The following is a 25,407-nucleotide window of genomic DNA, read 5'->3' as shown; positions in this document are numbered from 1 at the left end:
CCACTTTGTGTACATGTGGAGTTAAGTGTTACTTCCCTTGATTGTTCACTTGGGGGCAGTGCAGGTCTACATATATTCACAGCTCCACTTTGCTGCTCACAGTAAGAAATTTTGAGGTTATTCCTAGCACTGAGCCAGAGCGAGCGCTGTATAATACTAATGCTACACCTAATAATAATTTGTGTCTTCATTGCTTCTCCATCCCTTATGATTTGTTGTTTATATCATTTTTAAATGACAATAAAGTCATTTAGATTTGAATTGTAGACAAGTTTTTCCATTCTCCAGCACAGACTGCTTTTTCCATATCATTTCCATTTCTTATATTTTTTCTGTGCAAATGCATGAATGCTGAGTGTTCTGATGTAATCAGAGTGTGTGTTTTGGGTGTTTGCATTGATACTGGGTGTCTGACATCATCAGGAAAGCAGTATGAAATCATGATTAGGACAGTGTGTATCAGAAGAGACAGTGAATAGATATTATTGTGTATAATAGATTAAAATCAAACTCAGGAAGCCAGATAAGGCTTCTGACCAATACAACAGAGACGTGCATAACAGGACAGTATGTCTCCAACTTTTAAACTTCAGTCAGCTGCTGTATTGACAGAAGAATCAGTGTGTCTTAGATGATTGTGTTTATTATGGACTGAATGTATTTTAAGGATACGGCCTCAGAATACTGGCGGATATCTCACAAAAGATCCCCCTGGCAAGGGAACAGCCTGTTCAAGTTTCATCGTCTTTTTGCATGGAGTCGCTTCACAGTGTGTGTGTGTGTGTGTGTGTGTGTCACTTTTTGGGGACATTTAACGTGTTTACACAGTCACATCGCGGGGACTCACTGTACTTGTGGGGACAGAATGCAGGTCCCCATCATGCAAATCCTTCAATTGCAGGGTGAAGACTTGGGTTAAGGTTAGGGTTCAGTTAAGGTTTGGGTAAGGGTTAGGTTTAGGCAAGTAGTGGTTATGGTTATGGTTATGGTTATGGTAATGGTAAGTCTCCAGTAAATGAACGTAAGTCTATGTAATGTCCCCAAAATTGATGAAAACCTAACACGTGTAAAGAAAAAAATGTCATTGAGCCATAAGCCACAAGCTCGTTACCTTTTGGTGCTTCTATTTTGAAAATCCAATGTATGTCAGAGTTCCCCAGTAAGCTCGTGTTTCCATCTAGTGTTTTTAGTTGCATCATGCATCATGATTTTATTTTGAAACTGCAGCCTGCTCCAGTGTCTCCAGTGACAGTGAACGCCAGTTCCCAGGCTGTGACATGATGTGCAGTATGCATGCAGCAAGCTAAAATATTTGGCACTGATATATATATGTCTCATATATATGTGTGTGAATTTGCAAATATAGCACCATGACGTGCTTTGTGTGTAGGTACATGTGTGCTTGTGTGTTTGTGTGAGTATCACATCCATGAAGAGGCCACCAGCTGCAGTTAACTACTGAGGGACTCCTGGGTCAGACTGGTCACTTACTGGAAATTCACTTAAGACCCAGCAAGCAGTTGAAGAAACTGAATATCACTTAGTAAAAAAAAAAAAAAGAGATCATGTTAGCAAATAACACCTGTGGTTATCTGTGCTAAAGCTACTGTGATACCACAGAGATCAGCGGTCTTACCAAATCACCACCCAAACTCTGTTACTGAAATCACCTAAACTTTGACGTTGTGAGAGAGAGAGTAGACTCTGGTGTGATGTAATTTTGACATCAAAAAGGTAAAGCTAAAAACCAGGACTTTACCAAGGCTCCATGGAACTGAGCATCGGCTTTCTAGGAAATCCAGTTCTCTGGTAGTTATAGTGGTGTCAGAGCCAGTTCTGAGTAAAATGAAGTACATGCAATCATTCAGTTTTGCACAGAATTATCAAACTTGATTGATATTTAATGTAGTTTTGGAGATGAAGCAGGAGGAGGATGCAAGGCACTGACTGTGCAAAGCACAACTCACGCACAGGCACGCTGCACATGGAGGTTTACCCTGTTCCTCTTTATCCAGTTCCCACACACATTTGATTTCACGACCAAACTACCCCAAATATGCATGACTGGGAAGCATTGTTTGTGAGTCTAAATGCGGCTTAGGAGAGAAAAATGATCAGCAGCTGACTGGCTATGTTCTTTTTGATACACTTAAGGGCAGTTTGTAAAAGTTCCTTCCCAAGACACTCAGGACTCACATGATGAGAAAACAACTCATGGAAATGCAGAGGTCAATCTGACTGTGACCACCCCACTCAGTATTTATTAGATTTAATGAACTCACAGTATCTAATCGAGAAAAGTTTATCTTGTCAGAAAAATGGCAGCTTTAATGGCATTCAGCTTCCTTGCCCATCGTTCATTTGAAGAAGCCTGCTAAGATTAGACCACAGATTGGCAGACAGGATATCTGCATCCTGCCAGCTCTCTGCCAGGGAGGTGACACATCTGGTGGAAGCTGTGAGTGGCCCTTTCACGTCATTGCAGAGGTCGGAGTCGGGTGAGGAAAGCCACTTGGGGAGTGCTGTGCAGGGGTTCAACTGGAAGTGGCCTGTCATCTAGAACTCCCTTGTTAGTCATAAAGCACAAGTTTACTCTTCATCTCTGGAGTTCAAACATGATTATTTATAGGAGCTGGAATTTATACAAACCACTGGACCTTCAGCCTCTCTCACAGATCGCACTCCTGCTTGACATCATCTAATGTCAAGTGTTCTTCACTTTAAAAAAAAAAAGTGTTTTATTGATAGTTTGTTGAAATTAATCGACGCATAGAAGGATTAGACTAATTTCTTCAGAGAAGTATTTCTCATAACAGATAACGTCATGCAGGCTTCTTGTGGAAGCCTGCGCTTTCTTAAAAACCCAGGAGCCAGTTCAGACGCAGACTCGAAACAAAAGACACTCATTTACCGTGCACAGCTTTATGAATGGCTTACAAGGACGCTGTGCAGAAGAAAGACACAATAGAAATAGAAATAATTCATTAAATGGTACCTCAATATAAATAGAAATTGGGGAGGATAAATGCTGCATATCTCACGGAGCATAATGGTGCACATTAAACTTCAGTCAAACTTATACAAGGAAAAATATTATTGTGCCTTCCTCCACCTATTGTTGCTGAGATGAAGGAAGGATATGAGAACTGCAGGAGCTCCAGGGAGCGTGAATAGAAGGCTCGTGTCGACTGAATGACTGAAAGAACTCATAGAAGCTCTATGAAAGAATCATTGTTTCTTTAATAGTCATAATTACTTGCAGAGTGACTGCAGGAGAAGTGAGGAAAGGTAACGTCTGGAACACACAGGACATATATAGGACAAGATCTACATTTACACATTAATATTTTGCCAATATATGTGCCAAGAATGATGGTTTATCTTTTCTAAAGTAGAGTCATTGGTCATTTCTCATATGTACATTAGCAGCTGTCACCATCTGTGACAAAGGAAAGAAATTCATAGATATTTGTCTCTAAAAATACTTAAAAATATTGAAGTTTAATTTTCTATTTTAAGTCATATATCATGAAGACAGCTAATTGGACAGGTTCTTTACTGCGGTGATTGAAATATTAAGTGGACGTTAAAAGAAAAAACTAACACACAATCAAAACCTTTAACCTCATTTATGCTTTTATCATCCTCATATCATCACTCCCATTACATTTCTGAATGAAACATTGCTTGAATGTCGTGAACAGCAGCCCACTAAAGGATCATAATTTCTCAGAGAGATAACTCTAAGTATAAACTGACACTGTAATTCAATCCACTACTTTATTGCCTTGTCAACAAAGCTGACAGCAACAAGATAATGAGGTTTTATTGTTTTCCTTTTTTTTTTTTTATTAGTAAAATAGTTTGCTGACTAATTAGTTTCCCTTTAAAAGGATCAAAGAGACAACACAGTCAGTCGCTCAAAGAGATACTGGTGATTGTGACCGATAGGCCAGTAGGTAAACAAGCTCCTTCCTGTCTTGTGGCCAAGCTGGAAATGGGTCAAAGTAACTCAGAATAAATCAGGATGAATCAAAAGTCACAATGAAATGAACTCTCATGCACACATACTAATGTTATCTTACTCAGGCCGGAAGTATGACTACTATTACTATTGTCCCACAATTCATTTTACTCTATGACACAGCTGTTATGTTCTAATATCATTCAAATTATAGTAACAATGTGCCTGATATTCAAGTCAAATATGTTCAATTGTTTGCGTGGGATGAGACTGCTGGGTCATGGATTGGCCTATTTTTCACAACTGTGAGGTGCCAGAACTTGTGTCCCCGTGTCCCAAATGATAAAACACTCCTGATCCATAATGCCTTGCAAACTCAAATCTGGGTCACACATAGCACCTCTGTAAGTATAAGCAATATGTAATGGTCAAGGTCATCCTGGAAAATGAGTGCCTGGTGAGATTACAATGCAGTACGAGATGTGACCAAAGAAAATGTTCAATAAGCCTCACATCTAAATGAAGACTCATTGAAGCTACTCTTAATTAGGTCCTTGTCGGCTGTGTCACGGCAGTTGTCTCTCTGCTGTGGTTGCTAATGAGACTTTGTCCCTGCAGTGTTTACCAGGTGTGTGCAATGTGTGTGAGGGGATTAACTGCTGAATCTCTCCTTTGATGCAAACATATGTGAAAATATATAGGTCAGTGAAGGTTATGGAAGATCAAGAGATAGAATCAAAAGACCGTAAAATTACAACTACAGCAGAGAGGGGCGACCATGCCGCTATTTGCATGTTTTAAAAAGACAATCTTCCTCTGATACTTTTAGGTGAGTTAACTACATTGTAAACGCAGAATGTAATCTGTGATGCTGCCACGCTGCTCATCATGGGTGCCTACATAATCCCTCCTTATGCAGGCAGAAGATAAGCAAGTCAATCAACACTACACATGGCCATTACCAATATTAACTCACTCTGACTTATCAGTGGTCAAACACTATGTGAGCCCATTGCGAAACCATTTAAAATGCCAGGCTACTGAGGCTTACGACCGGCACTAAGAGGATGGAGACCTATGAGTGATTGAGGCCCTGATATCACAGGAATATGGGTCAATGAAAAAAGGTTTTTCATTTGCAGAGCCTAAGTAGCAATGTGTGTATCTCATTTGTATTGCAGTGGTACCCATTTCAAAGAGAGAATGCATCTGCACATGTTACCAGCTACGTTTGAGAGGCAGTAAGCTGTTGCTCAGAAATACAGTACAGTGAAAGTAATGATGGCTACCCCTGTCCATATATTGTTAGGTTTTCCCTTTCATGCCATATCAGTGATCTCATTTTAACACAGACAAGGAAGAGGGGAACCCAGATAGAAACGCGTGACCTGAATACAACTCTTCACTGATGCACAGCATTGTCACGCACACTAATGATTACACAGGTTGCCATGTTTCACTCTACACACACACTAGAGGTAATGTCACACTTGTAGACATAGTAGGGTGAATATAGGTATAAGTGCTTATATGGTTGCTTGAAGCATTCATTCACGGCCATCGCAGGTCAGAGGTGTTTGTTCTCTGTATCGATAGATTGGCTGTGGCCTATTTGGAGGGAAATATAGGCTATCGTGGGATTCATTCAAAAGAGAGCTCATTTAGGCTGTATTGTTAGCTAAAGTTACATAAAGAACAGGATAACTAAAACCTAGAAATTCACCTTTGGCTTCTCACACAATGGCCCCATAAAAGGCAGAACATTTTCGCCATCCAGCCCCCCATCTGAATATACTATGGTCAGACTTGTGAATCCTATGATTGGGAAAAAGGGAAGCAAAAAGTGTGAAACTTGAGGCAATATTACCAAAATCCTCTCAGTTTAGGCCATCTGAGCAGCTCCTGGGATCATCACATTTAGACACAGCACTTTTGTTTCCTTGAAATTTTTAATGTCCTTGCATTCATAATACAAAAAAGAAAACAAGAAAGGCTGCAACATTTCATGCCACAACTTACTGAAGCATTTATTTGTTAAAATATTTATGTATGCATATAAGAACTTGGGATCGTTCAGTTTTTCAATACACTTTTGGGATAAAAAAAATTATCACATTTGGAGTTACGTGGTTTTCACCAGACAGGAAGGATATGAGAAACTGTAATCTTGAAAGTAACTCATAAATAAAGCTGTCAGACATATGTAGTGGAGAAAACAGTACAATAGTTTCCTCTGAGATTTTGTGGTGTATAGGCATAAAGTTTCATAAATTGGAAATACTCAAGTAAAGTAAAGTCACTTGTAAATTATGTTTGAGTAAGTACTCACCAAAGGGAGGGTTTCTAAGTGCTGACCACGCAGGGTACCCAGACATTTGCTTCTGGCCCTTTTCCTTTTTTGTTACTTTGAAACTCTAAAAGACAAAAATAAAAAAGTTATCTTGCTTGTAATATTAAAGAAACATGTCAACTTACTTACTCACTTAGCTATTCACAGAAACAGAAATTTGGCCCAAGGGTGCCCAAACTATAAATAAATAAACGCTTGGACATTTTGGGATTTTTTTATATCATATTTCAAAAACCAACGAATTACGTCACCGCGCGACGTATGACGTAAACTTTCTGCGCCGCGAAGCAGGAAGAGTGATGGCGGTGGCTCAAGCAAAGATAGAGAAGGAGGGCGACGATTGCTCTTTGCTGCCTTTAGTTCATGATATTATCAAATGGTAAGATTACCGACAGGTTTGTTTGTGTTACATGTTTACTCACGGCTCCGTAGACACCTCTTTTACTCGTAAACAATCGTTTTGGCGAAGTTGCTAAGTTGCTTGTTGTTAGCTAAAGCTAACATTAACGCTAGCTAGGCTAACTGAGAAAAGGTAAATGTCCAAAACGACATAATGGTAACATCATGGAAATAACGTTTTGCCTTATTCACCATACTCTCTTTAAGCATGGACAAAGACAGCCAGGATGTCCACCAAGAACTGGCCAAGCTGAAGGCAAAGATCCAGGAGGCTCGGGAGCAGATATCCAACATGCCCGGGATAGACAGCAGTCCGCTGGAGCAGCAGCAGCAGCTGGCCACGCTGCGGGAGCAGGTCCGCACCAAGAACCAGCTGCTGCAGAAATACAAAAGCCTGTGCATGTTTGACGTGCCAAAGGCATCCTGAAACTGAAGACTGGGTTAATGCACTGACTGGAGGAAGCACACCGACAGTCCAAATGCGGGAAGAACTTACTTTCATCCTCGCCTATGGAACACAAACGTGGGATTAATGAATACTGGATGGACGTTTTGACGAACAAAGACTTATTTTTCCTCAGTTGCGTCGCATTGCAAGATGTGTTTGAACGTCAGGCAATGCCCTCTTTTTCTCTTAGTTTTTTGCGTTGCGAAAATGTAAACTTGGCTCAGTAGTATTTGTATGTAATGTAGTTTTTCAGTGTTTCGTTTTCTTATTCCATGATATCTCTATTTTGTAATAAAATTAATTGATCCAGAAGTGATGAGCTTAAAGGCTTTTTAAAACTAGCTTACTAGTGGCACACACTCATTTAAGCCTGTGGTATTGATCCTGACTTCAGCATCTTTGTACTGTCAATGTGGAAAGTGATCATTCATTTAGCTTGTTGCTTTTAGACTTGAAGACAAGATTTATTCAGAATGATTCAATAATGGTATACATGTATCCACATTTACCAGCTAGTAACAAAAGGCTGAAATAGTGATCAGTTATACTTAAGTGAAAGTGCTGTAGGCAGTATGTTTAGGGCTCCTGATGGACCTTCAGGTCAGTGTGTTTCAGATTTAACAAAATTTTCCTGCCTGCACATGAAGTGACAGTATGAGTTATCAGACGACATATGATGTATTTAGGCAAATGCAGGACATTTCCCAGGAGGGGGAAACTGCTGAATGAAATGTGCAGAAGTGATTCATGTCCCTTCTGTGTTGTGCTTTAAAAAAAGAGAAGAGGGAGACAGACTATGAAAGTAACAAGTGGTTTTATTTTCTCTTTTATGGAAAAGTTGACACAGACATAATAAATACACATTCAGAATCTAATTTGTTCATGATGCAACAACTATTCAAGTTCCACCAAGTTTTGAAAAAAAAAAAAAAAACCCAAAACGCTTAATGTAAACATTTCTTTCTCAAGTGCCATTCAAACTAATGTAGAGGCAGATTTTACAGCATTTTCAGAGCATCTACTGCATCACTACAGGGGCACCGATGAGCTTATGAGCTGCCACTTGCTCCATGTGTCTCAGCGCAGTTTGGGTCACAATGTGTCACTGTCGCCTCAGAGTCTACAGTGTTTGGGCTCTTTGTGCAGAGCGGCTGGCCTCCTCCTCTTCATCAGCTCCGGAGTGTCTCAGAGAAAGTCTTATGCGTGCAGGCAAAGAAAGTGTCAACATATGATGCAGCCTTTCTCTTTGGTCTGGCTGCCTCCCACGGCTTTCTCCTTTATGTACATCAAGTCACTGTGCACGCTGGGTCTCCGCGCAAACGGCGCCACAATCCCGTACGCGTTCCCATCTTTGCACTTCCTGTTTCTGAGGGACTTTCTGTGAAGAACTTCGCAGTACTGCAGGGAAACTTTGCAGTGCCGGTCGGGGCTCATTTCGTTGGGCAGCTTAGCCATGGTAAAGAGAGTCTGAAACATTTGGTCCACGTTGGTGTTCTTCTTTGCTGAGATTTCGAAGTAGGCGCAGTGCTCGTCTGCACCAACCAGCTGCTCGATCTCATCCTCCTGCACCTCACGATAAAAGTCCTTGTCACACTTGTTGCCGCAGATGACCAGCGGGACGTCCACGTTCTCCTTGGTTTTGTTTCGCAGGCAAGACTTGGTCTCATAAATCTGGCGCTTCAGGCGCTGCACCTCCTGGAAGGAGTCTCTGTTATCCAGACTAAATACCAAGATGAACACATCACCTGAAAGACACGAGAGGAGACAGGTTCAATGCCAAATAATAATAACATCATTTTAATGAGCTCTGCAGACAGCCAAACTGCTGTTGGTTTTGACAAGTTTTAAAGCTCAACTCACCGGTAAGAATTGAAAGCCTCCTCATTGCAGGGAAGGGATGATTTCCAGATGTGTCCAAAATGTCCAGCTGGTAGACGTCTCCCTTGATGCTGTAGAATTTCCTATGAAAGTCCTCAATGGTGGGCGTGTACTGGTCGTCAAACCTCTCGTTCAGAAACCGAGAGATGATGGATGTCTTCCCAACTTTAGTGGAGCCCAGGATCACCATCCTGTGGCAGTTCTTGGCCGGTATGTCGAACTCATTCTCGGATGGTGACATTTTCTTAATCATGCTTGCAGCGGTTGCACCCGAAGGTCGATGGCGCTGTAGCAACAGATGGTTTAAAGTACTCTCCAGTGATGTGAGGGGGTCTAACCTCGCTGTCCGTCTGGAGCCAGTGGAGGAGCGAGCTGAGGATTTATGGGGGAAGTTTGCCGCGCCTCCCCGATGCGTCATGCGTCACGCTCCAGCTCGGGGAGCTGGATCAAGACCCGAAATTATAATGTTACTATGGCTATATTATGTGCGTCAGCCCTGTCTAGCCCTCATCTACAGAAAACGGGACAGAAGTGAGCTCATTTTCAAGCAGAATTCTCAACTGTTTAAACATTTCACCACACGTTCGTGCGTAATTACCACAAATGAACTGTCCATGCGATAGTGGCATTTGAAATGCTTTAAATCTGAAAATGACAGGCACAGTATTCGGGGGGACTGTGTGATTCATATTAAACCAAAAGGTGTTTTTTTTTTGTCGCTGCACAGAACAGGCACTTTTTTGCAACAGTCAAATTGCCTGCGAACATTGGTTTCATCTGAATCCTCAATCACCAGCAATTAACAGGCTGCTCCGCGGGGCGCGCAGCTGGAATAAGTGAGGTTAGGAGGACGGAGGGGGCGCGGCGGCACACACAAGCGCACGAGCCATGTGAAAGAGGAAAAGTGTGCTTTTTGCTTTTAGAATCCAATTTTATGTGTCGCTCAAAAGCCAAGGCTCATGGATATGTACGTTCATCATTGTGTGTCATTCAGTTTCACCATGTGTATGTATCCTTGTCAGATTTAAAATGTTTTTATTTCCTCTTATCTGTTTTATTTGCTACTGTCCTCTATCACTTTTTGCTAACTTTTAATCCATTTTAGTGCTTTTATTTTTAAATTTTTCATCATTTCTAAATTCTCATGTGTATAACTCTAAAAAATTGTGTTACTCTCGGTATGTGTTTTATTATCAGTTTGTCTGTAATGCTCTTTGAAATGGCCTCACCTGTATGAAAGGTGCTACACAAATAGTTTGATTTGATATCAGATAAGGTTGTACGGTTACTCTAACCATTATGCTGCATCTCTCAGTCCTCATCAGTAGTAGAAGGAGAGCTGAGAGTCTCATATAACTGGCAAAAAGAACACAGTTTCCTTTATTTAAGGGAAAAAGATCATTTGGATTAAAATCTGTTTTTCAACAGCAATTGCCAAAAGGACATCATAAAATCATTGTTAGAACACCAAAGAACACAAACAGGCTATGACAACGGTCTCATGAGAACGGAAACAGTATCCAGTTAAGATGAATAAACAGGGATGAGTTTCCAAATCTAAAACACAACACAGTTAAAGCACGACATCTAGAAGCAGTGCTACTGTCCAGATCCTTTAAAATCTTTCAGGTTAATGAAGATATTTAATGGATTTATCCACCTGCAAAAGCAAAAACCCAGATTTTCTGCTCAGTTAGAATAAACATTAGATCATTGTGAGAGCAAGCAACAGTGAATATAATGTCACAAACCTACAACTGAATAACAGCTGGGTGTGACTGGTGCCTGCAAGGCATCCAATCCAATTTGTATTGACTTCCTCATATGTGTTAATTGAAGTACCCCACAGACAGTCTAAAGATAGAGCCCGCTATTTGTGACTCAATCGCAGCTTATCCACTTTGCCACCTTAACCACTTATTACCTTTTACTTACACTTATCACCTGTGAATCCGTGGAGGGAGAGAAAATTACTCCTAAAAGAGAAAGTCTTCGTGAATAATGCGTCACTCGTGTCAGCATCCATTGTAACAGCTATTGTGTATGATCTCTTTTTCTTGATGTATTGTTTTTGCCCTTGTTTCATATTACTTCTTGCATTTGCTGTTGTTTTATCAAGCCTGTTTTGTTTTTTATGTGTACTTTATGAATAACAGTTAATAGATACATACATAGATAATATCCATCAGATATCCTTTTGAAGGGCAGATAAAGATCATAAGCCAAACCGCACACTTTGACATTGAACATTTTAGAAAGACTATAACCTGCCCTTTAAGGACTTTCCATTTGAATTAAGATGTCCTGTGCCATTTAATGCCATTTTAACAGCAGTGGTGCTGTCGGTGTGTCAAGATTCCCTGAGTTTACAAATCTGCATCATCACTGGATTAAGCTGAAGCAACACGGCTGTCAGCAAGGTTCAGAAGGTTGACATTTAAATTATTCATTGCTCCCTCCGTCCCTTCTTATCTATTCCCATCTATGCTCTAACTATGCTTGAAATACAAATAAAACCCCAAGACATTTTGCACGATAGCCACAACAGGCCTAAGAAAAACGTAGTCATAAGTCTTGGTATTTACCTTGATTCCATGTACAACCTAACACTTGCCAACACCGATGACCTTTTTTAGCCCTCTGTGGGGCATTGGGGATGAAATCAGATAGGTGTACTTAAGCCAGGTCGTTCAAAGCTTGAGCGATGGGTTTGTGTAACCAGGGTGGAGTGGACCAGTGCTGCACCTTTGGCTATTGGTCAGTAACTAAGCCAGTGTGTTCCCAGTGCTGCGTATAACGGGACACGTGCAGAAGGGCTTGTTCTGCAAGGCACTGCCATATATTGTCTGCAGAAAAACATGATGGAGGGAATATGATATATATTCTCGCCCTTAGGGAAAGACTCGCTGTGCATTTTAGATAGCTGTCATCAAGAGCTCTCTGTATCTAGCATATGCCCAGAGAGGTTATGCATAGTGCATGAGCAGCGCATTTAAAAATAATCAAAAATCAGCTTCAGAAAAAAAAAAATCACACGGCTGATTTAAAAGCATGAGTTTTCGATTCAAATGGACATTTGACAAATGATCCCATTTCTTGGTAACAGCTGAGGTAGAATAAGTCATGGCAAGAACTTAGCCAACACAGTTTCTTTATTTGTTTTGTCAGAGAAAGAGAAACATCAGCTTTTTCACCCAGTTGAACCTCAATGACAAACACACAGACCTTGGCTGCTCACCTGAGAATCAGCCCAGGGCCAGTCCCAGAAGGAAACACAAACATACAGTCCAGTCTAATGTATCTCTCAGGCACACTCTCTTTGTCTGTGGACAGCTTGACTCTTAAGTCTTTAGTCTTGAACCATGTTTCTGTCCCTCTTCACAGCCTGTTCTGTTACATGGCTGGACCTCGACACATGCACTGTCCTGGCAACGTGGCCCTCAAGCAGAGTAAACACACCAGCTGCAGCCCACTCAGGCCATGGCCAATCATACGCATTAGACTAATTTCCTTCTCAGCCATGTTTGCCTTCATCAATTAGTAAAGAGAACAAAAAAGACTGGAAAAAAAGATGTTGTGGCCCTCTGTGAGGACACAGTGCTTCACAGCTGATGTGAAAACAAAATTGCGCTTTTTGATCGGGTGAAGAGTAAATCTACATGTTGTTTCAATTTTTCAAAACACCAAAGGCATGTTTTATTACGGAGGAACCAATTGTGTTAAAAAAAAGGAAATTGGAGCAGTGAAAATAACATAAAAGCTGAGGAAGCAGCCGAGGCAGACTGTGGAAAGCCGTCTCAGAGTGTTTTGTTGACGGGAGCTACAGAGATTTATTTTCTTTTCAAAGTGTTTTGTGATTTGATTTTATTTTCAATTTTCTGAATGAAGCATTACGTGGCCGAAGGAGAAACAGGCTGACTGAAAGCAGTGATTATTTATTGTTACAACCCTGATTCCAAAAAGTTGGGATGCTGTGTAGAACTTAAATTAAGCAGAATGTGATAACTTGCTCTTCCTTTTTTGACATATGCTCAATTGAATGTTAATTAGTGATACAGTGCTTTTGCCTGAACACAGCAGGGGCGAAGCCCCTGCTGTGTTCAGTGCAAAGCACTGAACCACTATTGTTCTTCTGCGTGTTTCTTCTTCTTAATTAGTGATACAGTGCTGAGCACTGAACACAGCAGGGGCGAAGCCCCTGCTGTGTTCAGTGCGAAGCACTGAACACTATTGTTCTTCTGTGCGCTTCTTCTTCTTCTTCTTATTATTTTTTTTAATATTATTCCTCTTCCGTACTTTTTTCGGTTCGCTACTAGTCAAAAACGATAGCGAGCACCCAGGCGAATTATATATCAAAACGTGCGGCTCGATCGGACTCGGTCTGCTATTATTTTTCTCTACAGAATACGCGTTTTTCGCGTCGTAAGACGCGAAAAACGCAAAACGTCGTCCCCACGGCAACCGCTGGATTTTCAATGGGTGTGTATTGCGCGGAATGTTCGCGCTAGAGTGGAGGGGATTAACTGCCAGAGTGGAGAGACGCTCTGAAAATTGTCTGAAACTTTCGTCTTTCCACGCTCCTCCAAGGCACAAATTTCGCTCTACGCGCGTGAAAATTTCCAGGGTTGTAGTGCCGCTTGCGCTGATTCTCACAATGTGCCTGGATAAATGATAGAACTCACGGTTTTTGAGTTCTCAGCCTCTGAGCGAGGAGAGCGTCTCTGACCTCGCCCATAAGGTCCAATACAAATCAAAAACAGGAGAGACAGAAGTCAGACATTTTTTAACTCGCTGTAAAATCCGCTTTTTTGAGCCCAGCGGAAAAAGAAAGTGATCATCTTGTAGAGCAAAGCCTTGTGGCTCTCACGGTGAAAAAATTTTGGCAATAGGAGTTTCGGTGTAGGCGTGAGAAGCGTTTGTTCGAGAGGTACGCAGAGGCCAAATTCAGACGTTTCTCAGGCTCGTCTCATGCGTTTCCCATAAGAAATGAATGGGACGAGCCGAAAAATGCAAAAAAATCTCCCCCTTTTTCAAAGGGCTACTGCTCCGGCATACTTTCACGTAGAGATGCCATTCCAACTTTAAAACGTAGACACAAATCTCGTCTATTGGTGTCTTAAATCTCGTTTTGATAGGTCATGTAGTTTTTGATCAGTCGCCGTTCAATGACCGTGACCGTTTTTGGGAAAAATTGTGACTTTATAATGAGTGTGTATTGCACGGAATGTTGTGTTAGAGTGGAGGGGTTTAACTGCCAGAGTGGAGAGAAGCTCTGAAAATTGCCTGAAACTTTCGTCTTTCAATGCTCCTCCAAAGCACAAATTTCGATCTACGTGCGTCAAAATTTCCAGAGTTGTAGTGCCGCTTGTGCTGATTCTCACGATGTGCCTGGCTAAGCGATAGGACTTACGGTTTTTGAGTTATGATCCTCTGAGCGAGGAGAGTACCTCTGACCTCGCCCATAAGGTCCAATACAAATCAAAAACAGGAGAAACAGAAACCAACCATGTTTTTAACTCGCTGTAAAATGTACAATTTTGACCCCAGCGAAAAAACAAAGTGATCAGCGTGTACAGCAAAGCCTTGTGGCTCTGATGGTGAAAAAATTTCGGCAATAGGACTTTCGGTCTTCGTGTGAGAAGCGTTTGTTCGAGGAGTGCGCAGAGGCCAAATTCAGACATTTCTGTGTCTGCTCCTCATTGACTCCAATCAAATGCATGTGTGTCTGCACCTGTGTCTGAGTGGGTGACATCATGGATCAGGCCACCTCAAGTTTCCATGGCAACCTCTGAGCCTGATTGCCTCTCCCATACACACACATATGTAGCTTTAGCTGCAGCTGTGCAGCTCAGTCAAATGATCAGTTCTCCATTAAGCTCTGTAGTGACATGCTAACCAGCCACAGCCAAGTTACCTACTGGTGAGTTGTATATGTTAGTGATGTAATGAGTGATGTTGGGCTCTTAGCATTAGCCACAATGCTAACATGCTAATGCTAACATGAGGTCCTATGAACTTGGTGGTGCGTGGAGGTTTGACTAGTGATGTCGGGTTGTTGTGCTAACATGCTAATGTTAGCATGCTAATGCTAACATGCTAACATGCGTTAAAATGAATGTACATTGCGTTCTAATGGTGGTTCAGAGGTTTTTAATGTGTTATTTGACATGCTAATGTTAGCATGCTAATGCTAACATGCTAACATGCGTTAAAATGATGGGGAAAGGCATTCTAATGGCGTTTGAGACCTTCTCAATGTGTTTTCTGACATGCTAATGTCAGCTAAGCATTGTCGCCGATGCTGAAATTGGGTCCTATGAACGGGTTGGACTTGTCATTTCGGGTTGCCGTGCTCATTTGCTAGCGCTAGCCGCGTGCCCCGGCGTTTGGCACACGGCCCGGCGTTTGCGCACTGTATCACTCTCCAAATTTCCCGCCGAGGGGAATTTGTCTAGTATTATTTTTCCTCTTCCGTACCTTTTTTCGGTTCGCTACTAGTCATAAACGATAGGCAGCACCCAGGCAAATTATATATCAAAACGTGCGGCTCGATCGGGAATCGATGGCTATTATTTTTCTCTACAGAATACGCGTTTTTCGCGTCGTAAGACGCGAAAAACGCAAAACGTCGTCCCCACGGCAACCGCTGGATTTTCAATGGGTGTGTATTGCGCGGAATGTTCGCGCTAGAGTGGAGGGGATTAACTGCCAGAGTGGAGAGACGCTCTGAAAATTGTCTGAAACTTTCGTCTTTCCACGCTCCTCCAAGGCACAAATGTCGCTCTACGCGCGTGAAAATTTCCAGGGTTGTAGTGCCGCTTGCGCTGATTCTCACAATGTGCCTGGCTAAACGATAGAACTCACGGTTTTTGAGTTCTCAGCCTCTGAGCGAGGAGAGCGCCTCTGACCTGGCCCATAAGGTCCAATACAAATCAAAAACAGGAGAGACAGAAACCGACCGTTTTTTAACTCGCTGTAAAATCCGCTTTTTTGAGCCCAGCGGAAAAAGAAAGTGATCAGCGTGTACAGCAAAGCCTTGTGGCTCTGACGGTGAAAAAATTTTGGCAATAGGACTTTCGGTCTTCGTGTGAGAAGCGTTTGTTCGAGGGGTGCGCAGAGGCCAAATTCAGACGTTTCTCAGGCTCGTCTCATGCGTTTCCCATAAGAAATGAATGGGACGAGCCGAAAAATGCAAAAAAATCTCCCCCTTTTTCAAAGGGCTACTGCTCCGGCATACTTTCACCTAGAGACGCCATTCCAACTTTAAAACGTAGACACAAATCTCGTCTATTGGTGTCTTAAATCTCGTTTTGATAGGTCATGTAGTTTTTGATCAGTCGCCGTTCAATGACCGTGACCGTTTTTGGGAAAAATTGTGACTTTATAATGAGTGTGTATTGCACGGAATGTTGTGTTAGAGTGGAGGGGTTTAACTGCCAGAGTGGAGAGAAGCTCTGAAAATTGCCTGAAACTTTCGTCTTTCAACGCTCCTCCAAAGCACAAATTTCGCTCCACGTGCGTCAAAATTTCCAGAGTTGTAGTGCCACTTGTGCTGATTCTCACGATGTGCCTGGCTAAGCGATAGGACTTACGGTTTTTGAGTTATGATCCTCTGAGCGAGGAGAGTACCTCTGACCTCGCCCATAAGGTCCAATACAAATCAAAAACAGGAGAAACAGAAACCAACCATGTTTTTAACTCGCTGTAAAATCCGCAATTTTGACCCCAGCGAAAAAACAAAGTGATCAGCGTGTACAGCAAAGCCTTGTGGCTCTGACGGTGAAAAAATTTTGGCAATAGGACTTTCGGTCTTCGTGTGAGAAGCGTTTGTTCGAGGGGTGCGCAGAGGCGAAATTCAGACATTTCTGTGTCTGCTCCTCATTGACTCCAATCAAATGCATGTGTGTCCGCACCTGTGTCTGAGTGGGTGACATCATGGATCAGGCCACCTCAAGTTTCCATGGCAACCTCTGAGCCTAATTGCCTCTCCCACACACACACATATGTAGCTTGAGCTGCAGCTGTGCAGCTCAGTCAAATGATCAGTTCTCCATTAAGCTCTGTAGTGACATGCTAACCAGCCACAGCCAAGCTACCTACTGGTGAGTTGTATGTGTTGGTGATGTAATGAGTGATGTTGGCCTGTTAGCGTTAGCCACAATGCTAACATGCTAATGCTAACATGAGGTCCTATGAACTTGTTGGTGCCTAGAGGTATACCTGTTGATGTCGGTTTGGCGTGCTAACATGCTAATGTTAGCATGCTAATGCTAATATGCTAACATACGTTAAAATGAATGTTCATCGCATTCTAATGGGGGTTCAGAGGTTTTTAATGTGATATTTGACATGCTAATTTTAGCATGCTAATGCTAACATGCTAACCTTGGCTAAAATGATTGGTAAGGCATTATAATGATGTTTGAGACCTTCTCAATGTGTTTTTTGATATGCTAATGTTAGCTTTGCGTTGTGTTTTTAGTACTGGACACTGACCTCTGTCAGCAACACGGCCCGGCGTTTGCGCACTGTATCACTCTCCAAATTTCCCGCCGAGGGGAATTTGTCTAGTTAATGTTTGACCTCATCATTTTCACTGATTTTTGTAAAAGTGTGAAAGTGAAAGCTTGTGAAAGTTGTGGAATGCTCCAAAAACACCTGTTTGGAACGTTCCACAGGTAAACAGGTTCATTGGTAACAGGTGATTGTATCATGAAAGGGGCATCCTGGAAAGGCTCAGTCGTTCACAAGCAAGGATGGAGCGAGGTTCACCACTTTGTGAACACATGATTGTATAAAGGATGTTACTACAGCATCCAAAATGCTTTGGAATCGGGGTTGTAAAACACGTATCCTAGAAATCTGACAGCAGACAGTGCAGTGACATTTTTGCCATCACGCCATCGCCTCTGCTCCTTGTGATGGCATGTCACACATGAACAGCCACCTGTGCCTAACATGCGTAACACATAAGCAGTGAGAAATCTAATTTACAGCGGAGGAGAGCATATGTGCCTGTGTGCGTAAGAGCGTTTGTATGTGTGCGTGCGTGAGTGTGTTGGTGGAGATATGTTGAGCTGATCCACGTTGACTCGCATGGCTTTAGGCTTCTGGGGTTGTTTTTGGCCCATGCCGCAGAAGCACTATTTAGATGTCAGTGTATCTGCAGCTATTTGCCCTTACAGCAAGGCCAAGAAAGTCTGCTGGGTTTACATATTCAGCAGAATATTTGTTCTAACACATGAACAGGCCATGTGACTGTGAGAGTGCAAAAACTCTGCATGCTCCCAAAATTGCTTTCAGATATTACAGCGAAATTATTTGCAAAACAGTTTCTACATGACTCATTTCAATGAGTCAGTGTTCATACACGGCACATTTGGCTTGAAAGCTTGAAAAAATGAATATTTTTTGAATGATATTGAATTGTGTTTTCTGTTAACTGATTCTGCAATCCTTGCATGCATACTTGGCACAATCTTAAAGAAATTTGTGCGGTTGAAACCACATTTGGTGATTTGGACATACAGTGCACGTATCATGTCCAAATTTCCCCTATTGGTGGCGCTAATTAAACATTACAAATTTAAATGGACAGAGCTAAATTTTTGGCACTTTTTTTGCATGGAAGTTTGCACAAATGATTGTTGTGAAAAGCACAAAAACTCTTAGAAGGATTTTTTTGGAATTCTTCAGAAATATCATATTGACAATCCCATCTATCAGTGTGTGACTTCTGGTGCAGATTGAGACCTAGATGCAGATTAATTTTATTTGTATTGCTATATGGTCACAAAGGAGTTGCTGCACATCCCAACCATATGCATCAGCAAAAATCAAACATAGGCTTCACCTGATTCAGCACAGGTGTGGGCCCTAATTACATCAGATGCATACATGCTGACATATGGTTGGACTTGCAGGTGCCTTTGTCTTTGTACTATTTTTTGAAATATGCCTTAGAAGTTTGTGCAGCCTTAAGGGAGGTTTGTGCTCTATGAGGATTTTCTCGTTAGATATTGTGCATTGTTCCTTTGTATGAATGGTAAACTGTGACAAAAAATTAGTCCATCACATTCATTTGTTTTGTTCCTGTCCTTCTGTTCAAAATCTGTCACCTCACAAGATGACAGCTTCCAGAACCCCAACAAATTTGCTGTTTTTGTGTCCATGTAACCTGTTTACATGCCAATCTTTGCTTGCAACTAAATACAAAAATGCAAAAAAGCCAATTTTACCAGCCTGGTTCAAAGCAATGGTAAGAGACTATGTGTGTAATAATGACATAGTTGGTCTGCAAGTCTGTTCGGCTGTGTTTATTGGAAAAATCAAGGAAAGAAAAATGTGAGAAGTTACATTTTTTAACAATTAATTTAAGGTGTGAAGTTTGTCTCTTTGAAATCACTGCTGCTCAGCTTAATTTGGTGAGATAAAATCTGCCCCTATGGAGAGATAAAGCTTGATGCATTCAGTCCTCGTGGTGCAGGAGAGGCCACCGGGTCTTGCATGCTGCGGGCAGGAGGGGTCATTCTGTGTATACATGGCGTGAGACTTTGGGCCATTGCATGTCAGACTGGGCCATCTTGCAGAGAAACTGTTGAATGAAGCATGAGCCTGCTGTTTCCAATACAAAAGCGTCAGGTTTCAGAGCCAATCAGAATCCTGGCCTCGGTTCAGCTTTAGTTTGCTGGCCACCTGCATGTTTTGATAAACCAGCAATCTGTCAGCTGTGCTGTTATCTATGACATGCGACCTGATGTCGGGCTCCTTGCATGACGTACAACATGAGGTTGTAAATATGAGAAACAAAACATCACTCTGTTCGACTCAATGGCAGACATGTACAAGTAGGGTAAGACCTGTGTTTTTAGTATTGAATGCTCCTGATCTGTTTTAGAGAGCATATCAGGCTCCAGTCTCATTTCATTCTGAGGGAAGCAAAACCAGAAAATCATAAGGTTTCAATGTAATTTTAGAATTTAGAGAGATGATGACTCTCAGACACAACAGCTTAGAACTATCAGCAGTGAATCCTCAGCTTCTTTCTGTGAGTTATCAGAGACGATTTGACGCTGGTTGATAACCTCGCATGCACCGAACAGACGGCAGTTCAGAGGGTTCTCCTTGTCTGACCTGCCTGAGCTGGGATTCTTCTGAACAGGTGGTTATTTTCCTAATGGACTGAAGAGCAGTGAATTCACAGACCAACACATCTGATTATTTGCACCTGGAGACCTGAAGTCACCTTACAGAGGGAGGTCAGTCAGATCAATATACATGTTTCCTGAGACAACCTGAAGGGCAGGCTAATCCCCAACACTAACAACCAGCATGAAAGCCTCCCCTCTGCTCCACGGGGCCTTTCAGTTTACAGTTTTAGAAAACTTTTGTCATATAATTACATTAATTACTCACATCAATTTCCTGAAGACATACCCTAACCATAACCTCTATTTATCTAACCTTAACCCCTTACTCAAACTTAACCCAAGGCTTCAGGCTTAGTAAAATCAAACGATTTTTACGTTTTGTCCCCATAAGGGAGGCAAGTCCCCACAAAGCAACAAGGTAAAATCAATCAATAATTTGTTAAATTTGCTGTTTTATTTTCCAAAATGAAAATTACTTTGTAATATTGATGCCTGTACAACAGTGGTTGTAATGTGTGTGTTCAGAACATGGTAGGGTCTTGGAATATAATGACATTATTAGTGATTATGTACCTGCCAATGAATATTGCTAAAGATTTAACATTACTTATAGCTGCTGAATAGCCTGTGCTGATGCATTATGTGATGAAGTAACTGATATAGTATTATAGATATCTAAATGTATTTCCATTACCTCCAACACGACCCAGATGACCAAAACTTAGCTCAAGCATGAAGCTTCAGAGTGTGTATGAGTTTCAAAATCAACCACCAACCATCAATAAACTGAAACATCTCAATATCTATCTATAGTATAGATAATGTTCATGTTTTTATCCAGTCATAATGAAACTTCATTTAAAAAGGTTCTAACTTCAGTAACCTCTGTAACTCTCTTTAATTTTGTTGTGTTCTGTCAAATCTGCAATTGTTTCTTCGCAGCTTCCTCTTGGATGTGTTTACCATCTGGCACCTGGTCCCTATGTTGTTATTGGCTGGGGGCTACACACCCACTGCCCAAAGGGTGCAGCCCAGAAATGTCTCAAACACAGCAAAATAACAAAATGCACACAGAATGGCACAAACCACTGCCACAAACATCTGGTGGGCCATACGTGATGATTAAGATGTATTATTTTTGTATGAGTCTGTGCTTTGTTTTTTAGGGAAATCCCATTCATTCTGCCTTTAAATAAAGCGTTCACTCAGGTTAATCATTCTGTGAACTGTGAGAGGTTCTCCCCCAAATTAGGCTTCAGCTCATACTTACCTGTATCTGTGGAAGTGGTGTGAAAACAAGGGTGAAATAAGGCCACTTAGGTAACACACAGGGAAATTTTCATGTGAACACCCAGCCTGTTATCCAGAGCTGTATGGTACAGATGTAACATAAGATGATTTGCTTCTTGAGAGTCTGCAGACAAAGGAGCTCACTGAAAAGCACTTTTGGAAAATTAGCCATGTGGGCGTTTCACTGTTTCCATGAGGCATTCTGTGGACTTGTATCAGGGGTAATAGTCAATTCCAAACCGGTGCTACTTCACAGAGCAGTGGAGTTGGTAAATGTGACTACCACTGAGTGATCTTATAAATGCTTAACCTTAGACGTCAGTGTGCTGCTGCCCTTTGCAGCACTGTTTACGTAACTCTAATAGCTTCACGCAGAGACCAAAAAGAGAGGGAGGGAGGGAGGAAGAAAGGAAAGAGAAAAAAGTGGCAAGTCTTTGGTGAGGATTGATATATTTAATTTAACCTCAAACACATGTTCTCACACCTTTAAGACCAAAGACTAATAACATCAGTTGACCCTCCCTGCAGGCAGTTATGTCTCGCCAACCCAACCCCCAAACAAATATTACATAAACTTCTCAGCAGGCACCTGGGCTGGTGTGTGAAACACCGACCAAACAGTACCTGGCCTGTGTGTAAAATTGAATCAAGCTATGAGTCACGTATTCTCCACAACAATGTAGGAGTGATGCAGTTTGTTTAAAGACGTTTTTGCATGAATCTAATTTTCAGCAAATTCTAGTTGTGCTGACTGCAATGACGCCTATATAATACTCAAAATTCTCTCCCTGCATCACGTCTGCATGACAGATTTCATCGCGCTTTAATGCACACCTGGTCATGACTAATCCCACTAAAAGCCTTCTCGTCTCCCCCTGAATCCAACAAGCATTTTTTAATATGAAGAGTGATATTTTTAAACAATTTTTTGATTCATCCCGCTGCAAGTTTTGACATCATGATTATTACAGCAATTTTCACATTCACCCCTTGTGTGTGAGAGAGTATCTGTCCCGGTGCTGCGGCTCATAGGATTTCATAACACAAGATGAGCCACAGTAAATCATATGCATGCCCACATCACACACACAAACTGCCCATTTTCTCTGTTTTTGTTTACATCCACACTGTGTAACCAGCGTCGGTTCTGACTCAGTGTGACGCCAATCCCGCCAACTGCTGGGACGGTTAGCGCTCAGTGGTCAGCACGGACATTCCTACTGTTCCACTAACAAGGCTTATATGCACGTTCTCTTCAAATAATTACATAGGCAGCATGCACAGCCATGCTTCGTGTGCTGGTACAGTGGTCTTCAAGTTGGACACGATAGCCCTCTGATGTGCGTGTGTGTCTTTGAGCTGATATGCTTTGACAATTTTTTGGACTTTGATCAAATATGTAAACAGGAAGCTATCACATGGACCACAAACCACACATAAATACGACTAGAGACACACACACATCATACAAATAGGCATTTTCAGAGACCCTGCTTGGGGATTTTTGTATCTTAGTTTACAATGTGTTGCTCAAATTGCAAACACGAGACTGTACGGGGTTGTACATCAAAATCAATGTACAAACTAATGAACCTTAAATTATTCAGGCCCCTTAGCACTGGTGCGAGAGGCTTTAGGGCTTTCTTCATATGCAGAGAGGTTTTTTTTTGTTTATTTTGCTAAATAGCTTATATAGAGTATGGATCACAGAAGAGCCAAGAACATTTTTAACTATTTTATTCTGGCTGCAAGTGCACACATCCGAATATCTTTCGATGTTTACTATTAAACCTCTCACCACCTTGATGGCATTAAGGCAACAAGACCATGCAACATATTCATATCATCACTCATCCAATCCTGATTCCAAAAAAGAAAAAAATCCTTTTTGACATACACTCAATTGAAAATAGTACAAAGACAATATAGTTAATGTTTGACCTCATCTCACCTCATCTGCTTATTCTGAGTTTGATGCAGCGACGTGGTTCAAACAAGTTGGGACAGGAGCAACAGAAGGCTGGGAAAGTTGTGGAATGCTCCAAAAACACCCGTTTGGAACATTCCACAGGTAAACAGGTTGATTGGTAACAGGTGATAGCATCATGACTGGGTATGAAAGGTGCATCATCGAAAGGCTCAGTCATTCACAAGCAAGGATGGAGCGAGGTTCACCACTTTGTGAACACATGATTGTATGAAGGATATTACTACATGAGCTCAGGAACACTTCATAAAACCGCTGCGGGTAAATAATTGGTTTGCAAATTCTGTTTCGATTTATTTATTTCACAGAGGAATTGGAGTATTACTTTATGTAGCACGGAAGAAGCACATGTTAGCGTGTATATGTGTGAAACAAGGGTCAAATCCAACATAGCTCTCTTGTAACAAGCTGTCACAAAAATCTAGCATTTGAAGAGGAAATCTCCAATAAAATCAGTGTTAGAAATGTCTCACCATTACATCATTTGGCAGAAGCCTAACATTTTCACCATTAAAGACTGTCAGTGGCTGCTGATGGTAGCCAGCCAATTAGTCCACAGCGAGAAAAGCTTGTCTCCTGCTGTTCGCAGCCAGACTCTTCACCTTTGTACCTTCCTTTGAACCAGCAGCAGTGGAAGGGCTCTGATGAGGCAGTACTGCTCCCTCACCCGATTCAGTCTTTTCCCCCTTTTGGCCTCTGGGTCACCTTAGTATACCTGGTTTGCGATGCTAAACCTCAATTGTTGAATATAAAGTAGAGTAAATAGTGGGTTAAAATTTGTCGGCTGCAATCACTCAAATCAGCGCATCCGCCTCTTCCCCTGTGTGAGTGCAGCTGCTGCATTAATCTGTTTGATTTACCTTCATGCACAAGGTCAGCAGCCCTATAAGAAGAAGAAGAAAGTTACTGAAAATGTCACTGAGAAGAGATGGTCAGGTGACATACTGTAACTGGAACAAAAGTCCACCCAGTAGCAACATTAACAATCTGGAAAACTGAAGTGGGGGAACAGTCTTCTATTTATAGTGAGGAGTGAATGACTGAACTAAGAGCTGCTGTGCAGAAAGATGGCAATTGGTCATGTGATTAATGGCAGACGCCTGAGGGGGGATGAGACAGCACAGGTGTACCCACAACAAATACTGGAACATGATAAAGATAACATTTATTGCGGGATATTAACCATTTTAACACAGTTTAAACGGAGGTGCTGAAGGTCTAAGAATAGAACAAACAAATGACACATGGTGGACTTGGGGCCAAATGGGGTCCTGGGGCAGTTGACTTCTTTTGTAGATGGTGCTCGAGACTTGCTTGTGGGTGAGGTGCAGCAGGAAAAGCACAGGTGTTTCTGATCACATTAACAAAGCCATTGTGTCCCAGTAAGCCGTGACAGTGAGGCGGCACACACAACACCAGGACTCTGAAACTGAAGCAGCTAAATGGAATTCATCCTTCATTCATTTTATTATTTACACCTGAGGTTTCCTTACTGCTGCATGTCAAAATACATTCTGAGCGAAAGGCTTATGCTATGAGGCAGCAGACAAAGGAGGAGAATTACTAATTGTACCCACCTAATGATGCTTGTTAACAGAGGTTATAGGTGGCTTCGTACCTTATCTGCAACCCTGATTCCTGAATGTGCAGTAAATAAGTAAAAGCTTGTACGCAAAGAAGTGAAAAAATAGAGCTCAGTCGCTGAGCAATCTGACTGATGTGTTCTGACATGTCTTCAGTATCATTTTGACAATAGAAAGACATAGTCATGGGTGGGCAGACGTGATAGGAATAGACCATGTACTGTGGTTTCTGTTGTAAACGTTGCATTTATGATCACATGCACTTTATTATGTGGCCAGGGTTGATTGAGTACAGAGGTTTTCAGGATCACAGAGTTCACAGAGTTACTGTTTCCATGAAATAGCCTGACTGGGTGAA

The 25,407-nt window shown here is 41.7% G+C and overlaps 2 protein-coding genes across 2 annotated transcripts; one reads left to right on the top strand and one right to left on the bottom strand.

Annotated features, from left to right (window-relative positions):
* Positions 1-6,588: 6,588 nt before the first annotated feature.
* med9 (mediator complex subunit 9) lies at positions 6,589-8,079 on the top strand. Its single transcript, XM_070981370.1, has 2 exons — positions 6,589-6,693; positions 6,921-8,079. The coding sequence occupies exons 1-2, from the start codon at positions 6,614-6,616 to the stop codon at positions 7,138-7,140; spliced, it is 300 nt and encodes a 99-aa protein (XP_070837471.1). The 5' UTR covers positions 6,589-6,613; the 3' UTR covers positions 7,141-8,079.
* LOC139343623 (dexamethasone-induced Ras-related protein 1-like) lies at positions 7,958-9,385 on the bottom strand. Its single transcript, XM_070981369.1, has 2 exons — positions 9,022-9,385; positions 7,958-8,906 (listed from the first exon to the last, which is right to left on the bottom strand). The coding sequence occupies exons 1-2, from the start codon at positions 9,290-9,292 to the stop codon at positions 8,383-8,385; spliced, it is 795 nt and encodes a 264-aa protein (XP_070837470.1). The 5' UTR covers positions 9,293-9,385; the 3' UTR covers positions 7,958-8,382.
* Between the last annotated feature and the right edge of the window lie 16,022 nt (positions 9,386-25,407).

The sequence above is a fragment of the Chaetodon trifascialis genome, chromosome 15, assembly GCF_039877785.1.
Source record: "Chaetodon trifascialis isolate fChaTrf1 chromosome 15, fChaTrf1.hap1, whole genome shotgun sequence".
Classification (NCBI taxonomy): domain Eukaryota; kingdom Metazoa; phylum Chordata; class Actinopteri; order Chaetodontiformes; family Chaetodontidae; genus Chaetodon; species Chaetodon trifascialis.
This window is presented reverse-complemented; position numbering and strand designations above follow the sequence as displayed.

Coding starts and splice junctions, on each gene's coding strand:
- med9 (XM_070981370.1), top strand. CDS start 6,614: ATGGCGGTGGCTCAAGCAAAGATAGAGAAGGAGGGCGACGATTGCTCT. Junction 6,694..6,920: donor GTTCATGATATTATCAAATG/GTAAGATTACCG, acceptor ACTCTCTTTAAG/CATGGACAAAGACAGCCAGG.
- LOC139343623 (XM_070981369.1), bottom strand. CDS start 9,292: ATGATTAAGAAAATGTCACCATCCGAGAATGAGTTCGACATACCGGCC. Junction 8,907..9,021: donor GAGGCTTTCAATTCTTACCG/GTGAGTTGAGCT, acceptor CGTGTCTTTCAG/GTGATGTGTTCATCTTGGTA.